This window comes from Lampetra planeri, chromosome 16, assembly GCF_965212315.1.
Source record: "Lampetra planeri chromosome 16, kcLamPlan1.2.h2, whole genome shotgun sequence".
NCBI classification, from domain to species: Eukaryota; Metazoa; Chordata; class Hyperoartia; order Petromyzontiformes; family Petromyzontidae; genus Lampetra; species Lampetra planeri.
The window spans coordinates 7,822,340-7,834,944 of NC_136122.1; the positions used below are offsets into that span (position 1 = coordinate 7,822,340).

Consider the following 12,605-nt stretch of genomic DNA (forward strand, 5'->3'; position numbering starts at 1 on the left):
ATGTTGATTATAAATGTGGAGGGAAAACCCGGAGAAAAAAATCCACGCGACCACGGAGAGAGAAACATACACACCTCAAATTATACAGCAGCAGGCGTCAGGGTCGAGATCGAACCCACGACCTCCTGTATACCAAGCGAGGTAGTTAACATCTCGCTACCGCGGCGACTTATACCTAACCCACTGCTGTTGTTGGTCATGGAAGTTGTTCGACCATACTTCACCAAGATGGCCAGTGGAGGTTGGTGAACGAGGGAGTTCGGGACCTGCTGTTCAGATATCTCTAGCCACTGATGTCAGCCACTCGAGTGCAGTGCTTTGGCCAAATGCATCATTTATCCACCGCAATCAAATCAGTATGAGCCCCCGTCTCATTTCCCTTAATACGAGACATGAGTCTACTAGACACAGCATGTCCTTCTCATGTACGCACGGAGAGAGAGAGATAGAGAGAGACAACAAATGGAGAACATGGCAGAGTGATAGATCTACGAATATATTCGTACCGGAAACCCGCTTGAAATAGTGTACTCATTTTAACGGTGAAAAAAATATACACAACACGGACTGATATTGTGTTATACCTGCTTAATAGATAACAAACTTCAAATCTAGAAAGATAACATAAATCCTGAGAACCAACTTCCCACCAGACAAAATAAGAAAGATTACACTCGATGACAATTATATATTGTAGATAAAGTATTCAGTTCATTATTAATTTTATTCAGTTCATGGTATGGGATATTATACAAATGTATATTATTTCGTTAAGTTTAGGCAAAGAAAATATGCTACAAGCTAGACTCATAGCAAATACACATGCCACAGCCTACATTGAATACTGCATAAGGCCAATATTAAGGAGCAATATCTCTAAACACTGACGTATGCTTTTGCGTTATTCTACAACAACTTTTACAACACCGCAACAATTTAGGACGATACGTGAGAGATTTAACTCTCATCCGACATTGGCCGAACTTTAAAAAAAATTACACGTGTGTGTTTGAAGCTTCCTAGCCAAGCACAACAAAATACGTAATCTCTTCTTACCTTGCGGTCGATTGAAAACAACCAAAATCGCCTAAAACGAACGGGTCAATTACGAACACGCGAAAGCCACATTTGGCACCAAACGCTTCTTGAAAACAAACGAACAAATATATAAACCCCCTCCCACCGTTAACGAGAACCTTAGCAGTACTCTAACGAAGCATTTAGCTGAAGAGTAAAACTTCGTTGGAGCCGAGTTCGCGGAGCAGTGCCCTGGGTTCGGTTGCTCCCTCGTAAACGGTAGCAAGAAAACAGGACACGCCTGTCCATCACCACGATTCCAGATGGAGCCCAAAGCAAGCGTCCGTGGCCCCTCCCTCCTGGCTCCGATCCAACAACGGGAAGCATCGCACCCAAACCTTCACCCCCCCCTCCCCACAGCTTTTCCCACCCCCCCTCACCCCCCTCCCCCCTATTTGAACGAAACGTCCACGACAACCCTCCATCCTCTCCCCCAAACCCCCTGCTACCTCCCCCCCCAGCTCCCAAAAAAAGTCATCATACTTCCCGTCCTCTCCCCTCCCTCCCTCCCTCCTCCCCCTCCTCCCCCTGCTCTGCTCTACACAGACCTTGCAGTCGTTGCGAAACGTGCAGAAGGCAGGAAAGAGACACGGGGGGAGGGCGGCGGTGGCGGCGACCGGGGGGAGAAGGCCAGGCTTTAGCGTGGCAAAGTCGGATGCTTCGGGAGAATGTGAATTGGTGATGTTGTGTTGCAATCAACGTCGACGCCAATGCGTGCTTAGGAGGGTATGAGATCTGCTGAAGCGGGCTGCCCAGCCAGCGGTCGGGGGAGATACACTCGTTCCCGCCGTGCATTCACAGACTTTGGCCACGCTGGCTGATGAGTGCCTCGGTTGGTGAAACCGATCGCCTGACCGGTGCTAAGCCGCCAGTAGCCTTCACCAGTAAAGAACGACTCACGTGGCCCAAGATTCACAGCGCAGGGCGTGCAAGCATGACACCAGCTCTTCGTTCGTTTCGACATCCCCCCTCCCTTTCCCCACGTATTGTTGTTATCATCTTTAAGCGGTGCATTCCAGTTGGGAGTGCCTGTGCTCCTGATTACATTCCTCCTTTGAGATATCTCTTGATAAATAATTCGTGACTTTCAAAGTACCTCTATCAGTAGGGGGGCAGATAGGAAGGAAGTTTTGTTTTTCCCTCCACTGCACCTCACCAGTGTGTATGTGAGCGTTTATTTTAAGATAACCAACCAGTATAAGGCAATCGTGTGCTCGCATAGGGCATTAAACAAAAGTGAGTGTAAACATTAAGTCATTCAGCCATAGAGTATAAATGTTTTTTTTTTAACGTCTGCAAGCATACTTATTGCATAGAATAGGAAATTCACAACCCAACAATTTTTGTTTTACGGATGTGCTGGAAAGAAGAGCCCGTAGAGTGTATTTGGCCTACTCTTCCTCGCTGGCCAGACGTCATGTGACCAGTCGATTCACCATTGTGTACACATTTACTGTTTACCGAATCAGAATGTTGATTGATCCTGGAGGAATCGGATGATCTAGGAAGCTCTTTTTCACAGATGTCCAGTCGGGGCGGATGAGAACGTTCCAGCGACTAAACAATACACAAACAAAACTAAATAAGTGCAAAGTATAGGGAAGGGAAGTAAATAGGTTGAACCTATCTACGTGACTTCACCGAAAGACCCACGAACATGAATTCTTGCAGTCACGAAAGCTTTAAGTCAAGATTTAAAGTAAGTAAAATCACTAAAAATAAATAGTAAAGTATATAAGTTCAAATTGTGTAAGTATTCTAGATTTGAAGCTTTCGTGACTGCAAGGATCCATACTCTTGGTTTTTTTCGGTAAAGTCAAGTAGGTTAAAAAAGAAAACAAATAAATTAAATCACGACGTTTCGGAGGCAACACAAGCCTCCGTCTTTAGGTATGTATACCAATTTCTAAGCTTAGGCAAGGCAGCAAAACAACAGCAAAAAGAGTCCCAGACCAGCCCAAGACAACACAGTCCCTCAATAAATTTGCAAATAAAAATGTAACTGTCAATACATGGGTAAGGATAAAAGCCACAAATCGCATTCGCAAACGCAGTTGCATGCAGCACTAACCATCTGCTTCAGGATAATTTTTTGTTGAAGGAAGATTTTACAAAGTTAAGGGAGGAAACGAGGTTGTTCCAAAACGTTGCTGCCGCAACGGCTTTGTCATCCATTCCTATGCTTGTTTATTGGGATAGTTAAAAGGCGATTAGACGGACGTCTTACGTTTCTTGAGTTTGACAATGGGGGTTAATGAATTGTACGTGCAGTATGTTGAACCTCTTTCGTCTCGCGCGTAGCCAATCGTGCTAATCGGAGCTGCTTAAGTGTAGCGCAAGATTTTGGGTGGACAGGGAGAGGTGCGGTGGAGGATTTAAAGTAACTTCTCCCCCCTGCGTTTCAACTGCTGAGGGCCGGGAGAGTGAACCAGCAACCTCTGTGTGTAGGCATACTAATTGCATAACGTCCATAACGATCACTGGTCTTCCTTTGCAAAGATTGAAACGTGGCAGTCGTGCGTAAAAAAAAGAGGGTGTTGTCAGGTTAACCCAAGTTCAATCGAAACAATAACGAAACGCGGCAGCAAAAAAACCCCACAATAGTCGATCGGAAGCGTGGGACACGGGCTTTGTCTAAGAACGCTGGGCACACGGCACAGCTGTTTCCGTTTCACTGACAGGCGAAGGGCCACGATTTACAACTATTGTATTCGCGAGAGGCACTTTTATTTAATGTGCATTTTTTATAGGGTATTAGTTAAACAGCACCCCACCCCCCACCCCCCACCTTCCCCCTCCAGTAAACAAGCACAAGTCTGAATATGTTGCCTAATTTAACCATTGGAGTTGTAGCTTGAAGAGAACTTGGTGGTGCAGTTCAGTGGTGCAGCGACTGCGGGAGGCACGAGTGTCCAGACACCCAGCCCCAATGAAATTAAAACGAGTTATCCACAATAGAGGTTGTTTTGGGGTTAGATCGCCTAAATATATAAACGTGTCGCTTTTGCTTCCTAGATCTGATTTATTTATTTATTTTGGTCATACTTTGTACACGATTATAATGAGGCCGATAAACACTGCCTCTTAATAGTCGAGGTTTTGTGGGTTAAATCGCGTAAATATATAAATGTGTCGTTAAAACCCGCCACCACCCGACACAGCCAACTAGTAAGGTTTGTCACGTAAACAGAACGTGGCCAATTCGTCACTAGTACAGCACACCGGCGTGTTGGAGAGCCAAGCCACAACATTTACAATCTGTTGTGGCTTGTAAATGGTGTGACTAGGACAACAGATCGGCTGTGTTGGGTGGTGGCGGGTTTTAACGACACATTTACATATTTACGCGATCTAACGCCAAATAAATCTATTATGGATAATATTGCTCGCGAAAGCCTCCTACGTGTTAAAAACGAATTCGTGGAACGGCGTTGACAGTCGGTGCACAAGCACACACAACAAGTACTCGAAACACGTTCTTCAATAGCGCTGCCCCTTGAAGAGGAAATGCGGATATTATAGGCGACGTGAAGGGCATTGGCCTTTATTCGTAGCAGACGGGCGATGGCCTGAAGCATATATATGTTTTAGATATGGCTCAGAGACACCCACGCAACGGTGCACGGCTGCGCTAAGTTAATAGATGCGTGCAGCTGTTTTATTTATTTTCAATTAAGGGGAAAACCAACAGTGAGACACTTTGGCCTGCGTGACCGCAATTGAGGCTGCGTGTACTTAAGTGACACATTTCCCGAGTGGCCAGAAACACGAACGCATTTGGCGACGCGTAAAGAGGCAATCGGGGAGAGTGTACGCAGACACCAGATTTTGGGCCGCCACGCACGTGGCGTTTGTGCTGCCGGGTGCTTTATTGTTGGCCCTGGTGCGACCAGTGAGCTCGTGATGCAAAAAAACAACAAGCTTGCAAAGGGCTCACACATGGAAGTGGAACTTTAGATTCTGGCTTGAATCGTAAAGTGTGCTGCCTGATCGGTATAGCTCCAATCGGACAATTAAGTCGGTCAAATTTATTGAATGTGATCTTAATTTGAAGTTTTCATGGCTACATATATTATATTCTGCTGTAGATTTTTGGAAGAGCCGTGTACAAAAAGAGACAATTTAATGGTCGACTGAAGCATGTAAGGCCCACTGAGCTATACAGCTCTTTTTTTCAGAGACGACCTGGCCACAAGTAACAGCCCAATGAAGTAATCCTTATCATTTGTAAACGCATGACTCTAAATGTGGAGAGAAAAACCGGAGGACCTGGAGAAAAGTCCATGCGACCACGGTGAGAGACATGCAAACTCCGAATATACAGGCGTCAGAGTCGGGATTGAATCAAGACCTCATGTATACCAGGCGAGGTAGTTAACCTCTTGCCACTGCAGCACCGAATGTGGTTTGCAACTAAGAACTGGACATTATACTCATTGGCTTTATTTGCTGAACGTGATAGGATATTCACTAGTACAGCAGCAATTCAGCGGCTCATCACACCCTGCAGAGGGCCCATATTGGGTGGCCGATGACCTGACCTATGCGTAGTGCCCCCTACTGACAACTCAGCAATGTTCCTCCAACTCTCAGAGGGAAATACAAATTTGAGTAAAATAAATAACGCGTTAATTGTTAATGTTATTCGCTAATTGTATCCCGATTGTGCCATCGGCATCGTGTCATGCGATGAAGAATCTATTTAGATTCCTCGCAGAGCAGTGCAACGATTTTTGTGTCGAGGACGGCCTACAGAAGCAGATATTACAGAGCCACTTCTGAGGTCCCTTTCATCCCTTTGCTAATTCCCCTGCCACTGAGATTAACGTTTGTCACATGACAGTCAACCCGATATTGTTATTTCTCAGAGTTAGAATATAGCCAAATGAAGTGCAGAATCAAATGAAATGAGATGTTTTTTTGTACAATCGTTGGACCAGGCTGAGACCATCAACTCAGTACACTTGAAATCCCGGTTTAATATATCAGGCATCGGCCTGGATTCAAACCCAGAATCTCAGCGGTATCAGCTGAGCACTCTGATTTCCGAGCAACCGAGCTACTCTGAAAGTAAGCAAGCATTTATTGAAGTGGGCCGTTCTATGTATATGGTGTGAAACTCTTCTTAAACACAGCTCTATTACCCATGACTCATATTATCTGTGGCACCCATCGATCTATGAAAACTCCGATTATCCATGGACGGATTCTTCCTTCTCTTTATTTGTTTTCATGGTTAAGAGAAGTGGTCCGTAACTGGCAGTGACTTCAGCGTATTATCTGAGCCTTTTGCATAATCGAGTTACCGGCAGAGTGCCTGGAAGCGCCAAATTGATCTTATTCACATACAAGACAAGAGTCAGAATTAATACAACTCAACAAGCATACACATATAAATACTCCGGTTTTTTCGGTAAAGTCACGTAGGTAAAAAATTAAAATGAATAAAAGTAAAATAAAATAAAAAATAAAATAAAAATCACGACGTTTCGGAGGCAACACAAGCTTCTGTCTTCAGGTGGAACCGTCACAGCACGCTTGCTGTATCAAGTAAATGAGACGGAAGCTTGTGTTGCCTCCGAAACGTCGTGATTTTTATTTTATTTTAATTTTATTTTACTTTTATTAATTTTAATGTTTTACCTACGTGACTTTACCGAAAAAGCCTAAGAATATGAATCCTTGCAGTCACGAAAGCTTCAAATCTACAATATAAATACTCCACAACTTTCAATTAATAAACAAAAGTTGTTCAAGCTTGTCTTGTACTCATGCGGCAATTGTATGCTGACTCTACATTTCTCATAAACTCAGGTTGAAAAGCTGACTCTGGGGTCTTGTGCCAATTTGGCCACTTTGCCACGGACATTTCCCACAACGTTTTCAGACGTTTATTTATTTAATTAGCCCTTAATGTGCACAACTGCTAAACACAACCCGCCGATAAATACAAAGATGTCCCCGCTAATGAGATTTAGCCAGATCAGCTCATGGTCAGATCATGGACGTGTCCCATGACGTGCTCCGGGATTTGATGTTGGCGGTGAAACAAGAGACCTGATGAGATATGTCTACGGACAGATGAGTCTGGTAAACCGCACTCACACAAACACAGCCTGCGCAGCGCCGATTAGAAAATGTCCGTTCTAAGAGGGTCATTGCGACGGTGTAATGGTTAGCACACGACTCGCAAACCAGAGGTCACTTGCTTGTTCTCCCCAGGAGGACTGTGGCGACACGGCGAGTTTCTTAAAATAAATCCCACCTCTGTCTACCCGGCAGTATAAATGGGTTTACGACGGTTGCGCTACTCGGCAGGTTACGTGCGGTCGATTGTATCTGGCCAGCGTGGAGGTGTGGGCCAAATACCATCCACTTGAAGGTCCTGCTGCTGCCTCCACTGGAGACGCTTCTGCCGGCAGTGGCACGACAAAAAACAAATGCAGGGTTGCACCTCCGCCGGAGAACGATTTGCACTGCCATTACGTTTGAGACTGTTTTTAAATCCTTTGTATTAAGTTCTTGCTTGCTTGTGCGCTTACGACCGTGCAAATCTTTCGGTCGTTTTTTAACCCACTTCCCGTGATCCAATCGAGCTGACATTTTGCACACAGACTCGTTGTGCGTGACAATTTATTTTCGTGAAAACAAATTTCCATAACTTTACACTTTTTAGGAAAAAAAATTATATTTAATTACCAATTGCTTAATGGTGGCAGGCAATCATCTGACCCATAGGTGGCAGCCATCTCAAGCCAGAGGACGAGAGGACTCTAGCCGCCACGCATATAAAGGATTTATAGTGAAAAACTTTGTTTTTACGGGTTAATATTTTTTTAAAATGCTGCCGTTAGACGGATTAAAAAAAACATAATCCATGTTCTCTTGTCGTGGAAAATTGCAATTGTGCTCAATCAAAGTAATGCTCTTCATTGTGCTGGATGGACGGCTGCATGTAGAACAATGCCAGCTCGTAAATACACCGATGACTGAGACGTACAACAGAAGGCCTTTGCTTAGGAAGGAACACCAACCTACAGTTCCACAGCGCCCTTCCTGTGCATTGTAACATATGCCCATCTGGACTTAATAAAATGCCAAAACAAAAATGCACGAAAGAAAATACAAAATGGCAATCAAAAATAATAATCGATTATTATGTAAATTAATATTACGATTAATGTATTTATTTACGTCCTTCGATTAAGCAGATGAGAGCCTAATATTTAAAAATCAAATAGCACGTGACAAATGCCATTAAAAACGTACATTGAGCACTCCATTGCATGCAGATTATATATCATTCACCTGTCTGGTCATCATCTCGTTACCGTAATGGATGTAGCAAATTGTTTCCTTAATGCAATTAATCCAGTTTTCCTGCGAGTTAAATTAGTAGCTAATTGCACAGCTGCCTGTTTCGAGTGTCCTAACCTCACCCCGGCAGAATGCCCCCCCCCCCCCATTAAATTAATCTCGTACAGTAACAGAAAACCAGCAAATATGTCGTGCCCTTTGAAAATGTTCGGCTTCCGCTAAGTGAGAACAGATTTCGGAGGTCCGAGGCTTGGCCCGCATTAGCGAGAAGACCGAACAGATGGAGCCATTTAGGTTAATCTGCTGACCCCACCGGCTTTAGCTCGAGCGAGTGTAGTATTCCTGTCGCGCGCTGGACAGTTCGTATGCAGATTCGGGGCGCCGTGTGCATGTGGCGTGCAGACATCAGCTTGCCAATTTTCAGAAGTGAGGAGGAGGAGGAACAAAAGGGGCACTGATTATTTTGGCTCTTTCACCTCTGACCGCAAACGTCCCAGTGTTAGACACACAATCGCAAGACCAAACACACCCCACGCAGACTGAACTAACAATGATTCGGTGGACAGCCCGGCCGCTTTTTGGCAATTAGGAGGGGTTGTGTGTACAGTGGAACACTGTTCATCTTGAGGGAAGATACACGTGGTTCCGTTTTGCTATCGCAAATAATTGGTTCGTTGACTGGAAAACACGGCCATGCTTTTACAACAAACGAGCGGGGGGGGGGATAGGGGGAGAAACTCCGTGTGGATTTCGCGTATTTATTATTTTATAGCTGACCCCAGGAGAGACCTCAAACTGCAATGAGTCCACAGAGACAATAAATGTTGCCAGAAGTAAACAAGCTGGGAGCCAAAATAAAACTCAGTGGCTTCTTGGCAACACGAAGCATTTCACCATTGTTCAGTTGGCAATGCGGTACGAAATCCTGCGGCTATGAGGGGAAGAAAATAAAAAACGTACACCAGTGTTTTAGCAGGCGTTACATGAAGCACCCTATGGGTTTGATTGGTTGTATTGGTAGCTGGGCAGTGTGGCCACACGCCTAGAAGTCCAGCGATGTGGAGGCGAGGGTTGGCGGATCACCGCACAGCTGCCGTGAATCTCTCTTCCCGTGGGTGTCGGGGTTGCCATACCCTGGCGAGCCAGGAAAGGAACGGTGCAGCAAGTGGACCAAGCGCCATCTGTTTCCATCTGTACGGGGATCGAGTGTTGCCCCCTCGCGCCACGTGAGTTTTCTACCCGGGTGCTCCGGTTTCCTCCCACGTGTATAATTAACGCAACTCGTCATTAATCGGATGAAAATATTCTTCAAATAACGAAAAAAACCCAATGGGACAGGGCCCTCCTGAAAAGGAGTCCTACGACTGAGTGTGGCATTCCTGGATAAATAAATAATTTATAATTATGAGCAGGGGGTCAGCAATTCAGATCTTACATCCAGGAGCGGTAAGTTGGATGGCAGCGGTATTTCGTCACCGCAGCTTAATATCCCTGTGTAGGATGTCACAGTTGTGCTACGAAGTTCTCCGACGTGTTATCAACTCGTGCCGCGTGTTTGTTTGGCACGATGTCCACAACGTTTCGCTCCAAGGCCCTGACTTCAAGCATCCTTGAAGAAGCGGCCAGCAAGCGAAGCGGACAATGCAACACCAAGCGAAAGCCAAAAACACGACAATTTGTTTCCGCACGACCAGAGTTGCATTTGCCCCGCCTGAAGTGTTGATCCACGACGGCTGTGGAGCACGCTGAACTGCACTCGGACGCAGCACGGGACGTGTCCATCGTCGTAAACGTTGTTCCATCAACGGGGAAATCAAAGAATCGTCGAAACTGCGACGAAGCCCCAAACCGTCAAACGCATCATCGACGAGTAGCGCCATCAGCCACGCGCCCACCCTGGCGGCATCGCTGCAATCCGTACGGCGTCTTACTGTCGCCTTGGATTGGTTGATGGACCTCAACGTTCAACTGTGGCGTCTATTACAAACGGTTTCTTACATGCCATACGAAAGAAAAGAAAAGTGTTGTGATGAGAACTAATCTGCCCACAACTGTGACATCTCTCATGTTACCTTTTGTTATTTATGTAGAGAGATATGGACTGATTCTTTATCATGTTTACCTACTGGCAGAGCCAGTGGGGGAGGGGGGGGGGGTGGCAGGTGCCCCTTCCCCCCAATGATCCGATCGAAATCCCTAATTTTCATCGGATCATTGGGGTTTATTAGTAAAAAATCGGTATTTTGCGACCCCCACTGCCACTGTGTGCCAGGGACTCTATGAGATGATATGACAATAGTCTGAGTCCATAATTGACATTAAGTAACGGCAAAGCAGTTACAAGTGACTCAGAATTTTGCGCAATTGCGTATACAGTCCACGACTTCCCTGAAGGCATTCACCTTCAGCGAGCGCGATGCCGATCACACGCGGTTCGACTTCGATCCTCTATCGATGGCTGCGCCATCGCCGCACACGCGTCGAATAAAAAGCAAGGGACAAGTCCTTACTTACTAACAACTCCTCTATCATGTCTCATTGCTGGAGGGGTTGCCCCCCCTACCTGAAAATCCTGGCTCCGCCATTGTGCTTACCAACACGGTGATTTCATTGCATCTTCACCTTGTGCCGCACTTTGAGTGCACCGTCTCCTTGTGTGTTAGAAATAAACAAAATCCGTCCGTCATCACTTGATGACGGACGCTTGTTTTTATTTTTTACCTACGTGACTTTACCGAAAGAACCAAAAAGTATGGATGCCTGCAGTCACGAAAGCTTCAAATCAAGATAGAAATAAACAGTTGAGCCCTAACCATAATTTCTTCACATGGGCTCCTTCATGTCCATTGTCCATACTCCTTTTTGAAAAATATGTTCACTATCTCTAATTATTAATCACGTACAATTTAAAAACTAACCTTTCCCAGTGCGGTGATAATGGTAAATTACATTCCTTGCTTGGTTATTATAAATGCAATTACTTTTGAACTATGCCGTATCCCACAGCTAAAACATACGATTCTAGGAATTTAGTGATATATTCTTTACATCTCTACTCCATTGTTGTTTTCTTAATCTTACTTTGATACGTCCCCCCCCCCCCCGATGTATTCCAAACGTGCCGTGATTATGTCACGAGGGAGAGAATCCATTCAGAAATCTTGCAGTGCAGTGAGATGCAGTAGAGATAGGTTGCAAAAGACATTTTTCACGGGACTTGTCGCTGCAGTGATGGTGAGATGTTATCTCCCTCGCCTGGTATGCAGGAGATCGTGGGTTTGATCCCAACCCTAAAGAGACCTGTTGTTGTACATCTGGAGTTCGCGTGTTCCCCGTGGTGGTCGTGTGACAATTTTTTCTGGGTCCTCCTATTTTGTCCTCCACATTTAGAAACATGCATTTTATTTATTTGCTGCTCGTATACATCCCACGTGACGATAGAAGCCACTTCGATGAGTTTTCATGTGTGGCCAGATCACCTCTGAAATATAGCTTGTAACTCAGTGGGCTTTACCTGGTAAATAAAATAAAATAGATTCGTTTAGGAAACATCCTTCAAGTGGCCTTTATATTTTTTGAACAGTAGGTGTTACATTTTCCCACACCTCTGCAATAAAATTGTTCATCACATGGCAGCCAACTCCATATCTTATGAATTCACAGAACTATAAAATATTGAATTAAGTGCAAAACCAAATAGAATATGTATTCTGATAGATATTTGTACCATCATTGGTAACCAGGCAGAGATCATAAACTCGTTATACTTGAAAGCCCAAGTTGAATGATGTTTGGCTGCCCAGATTCGAGCCCAGGATCTCGGCAGCCCATGAGCAAGCACATTGGCAATGGGAATATAAACCCCTGTTCTTTGTTTTAACCACACCTCTCGCAAAGCCTGTCTAATGTTCTGGACATTTCTCTATATTTATTCATACCCAATCAAACGTTACATGGGAGAGAATTTTGACATCAACCCAAAGAGCCATGTGGCTTATATGAATGACACTCAAAATTAACGCTTGATTCACGCTGCCATCATATACAGAGGTGCTCTCAGTCATGCAGTACCACACTGCTCTCGATGGCAAAACCCCACTATAATGGAGGCTGGGTTTCTTTTGAAGGACACATACCATCTGAGCGGGCATTATAGGGGGGCTGAGAGCCTGAGAACTTGATATTAAACAGATCCTAAGCATATTCCACCA

The 12,605-nt window shown here is 44.9% G+C and overlaps 1 protein-coding gene across 8 annotated transcripts in view; it reads right to left on the minus strand.

Annotated features, from left to right (window-relative positions):
• Window positions 1-12,605, minus strand: part of TSPAN18 (tetraspanin 18) — a 46,547-nt gene that overhangs the window by 22,765 nt on the left and 11,177 nt on the right. For 2 of the 8 annotated variants that reach the window (XM_078601465.1, XM_078601464.1), the window contains exon 1: window positions 1,626-1,887. The exons of 3 other annotated variants lie outside the window; for them this stretch is intronic. In XM_078601465.1, coding sequence (XP_078457591.1) covers window positions 1,626-1,872 — 247 coding nt within the window. In that variant the 5' untranslated portion in view covers window positions 1,873-1,887. Of the gene's footprint in view, window positions 1-1,056; window positions 1,359-1,625; window positions 1,888-12,605 lie in introns of those variants that run through there. 3 more of the 8 variants (XM_078601470.1, XM_078601468.1, XM_078601472.1) reach the window with 3 other exon arrangements.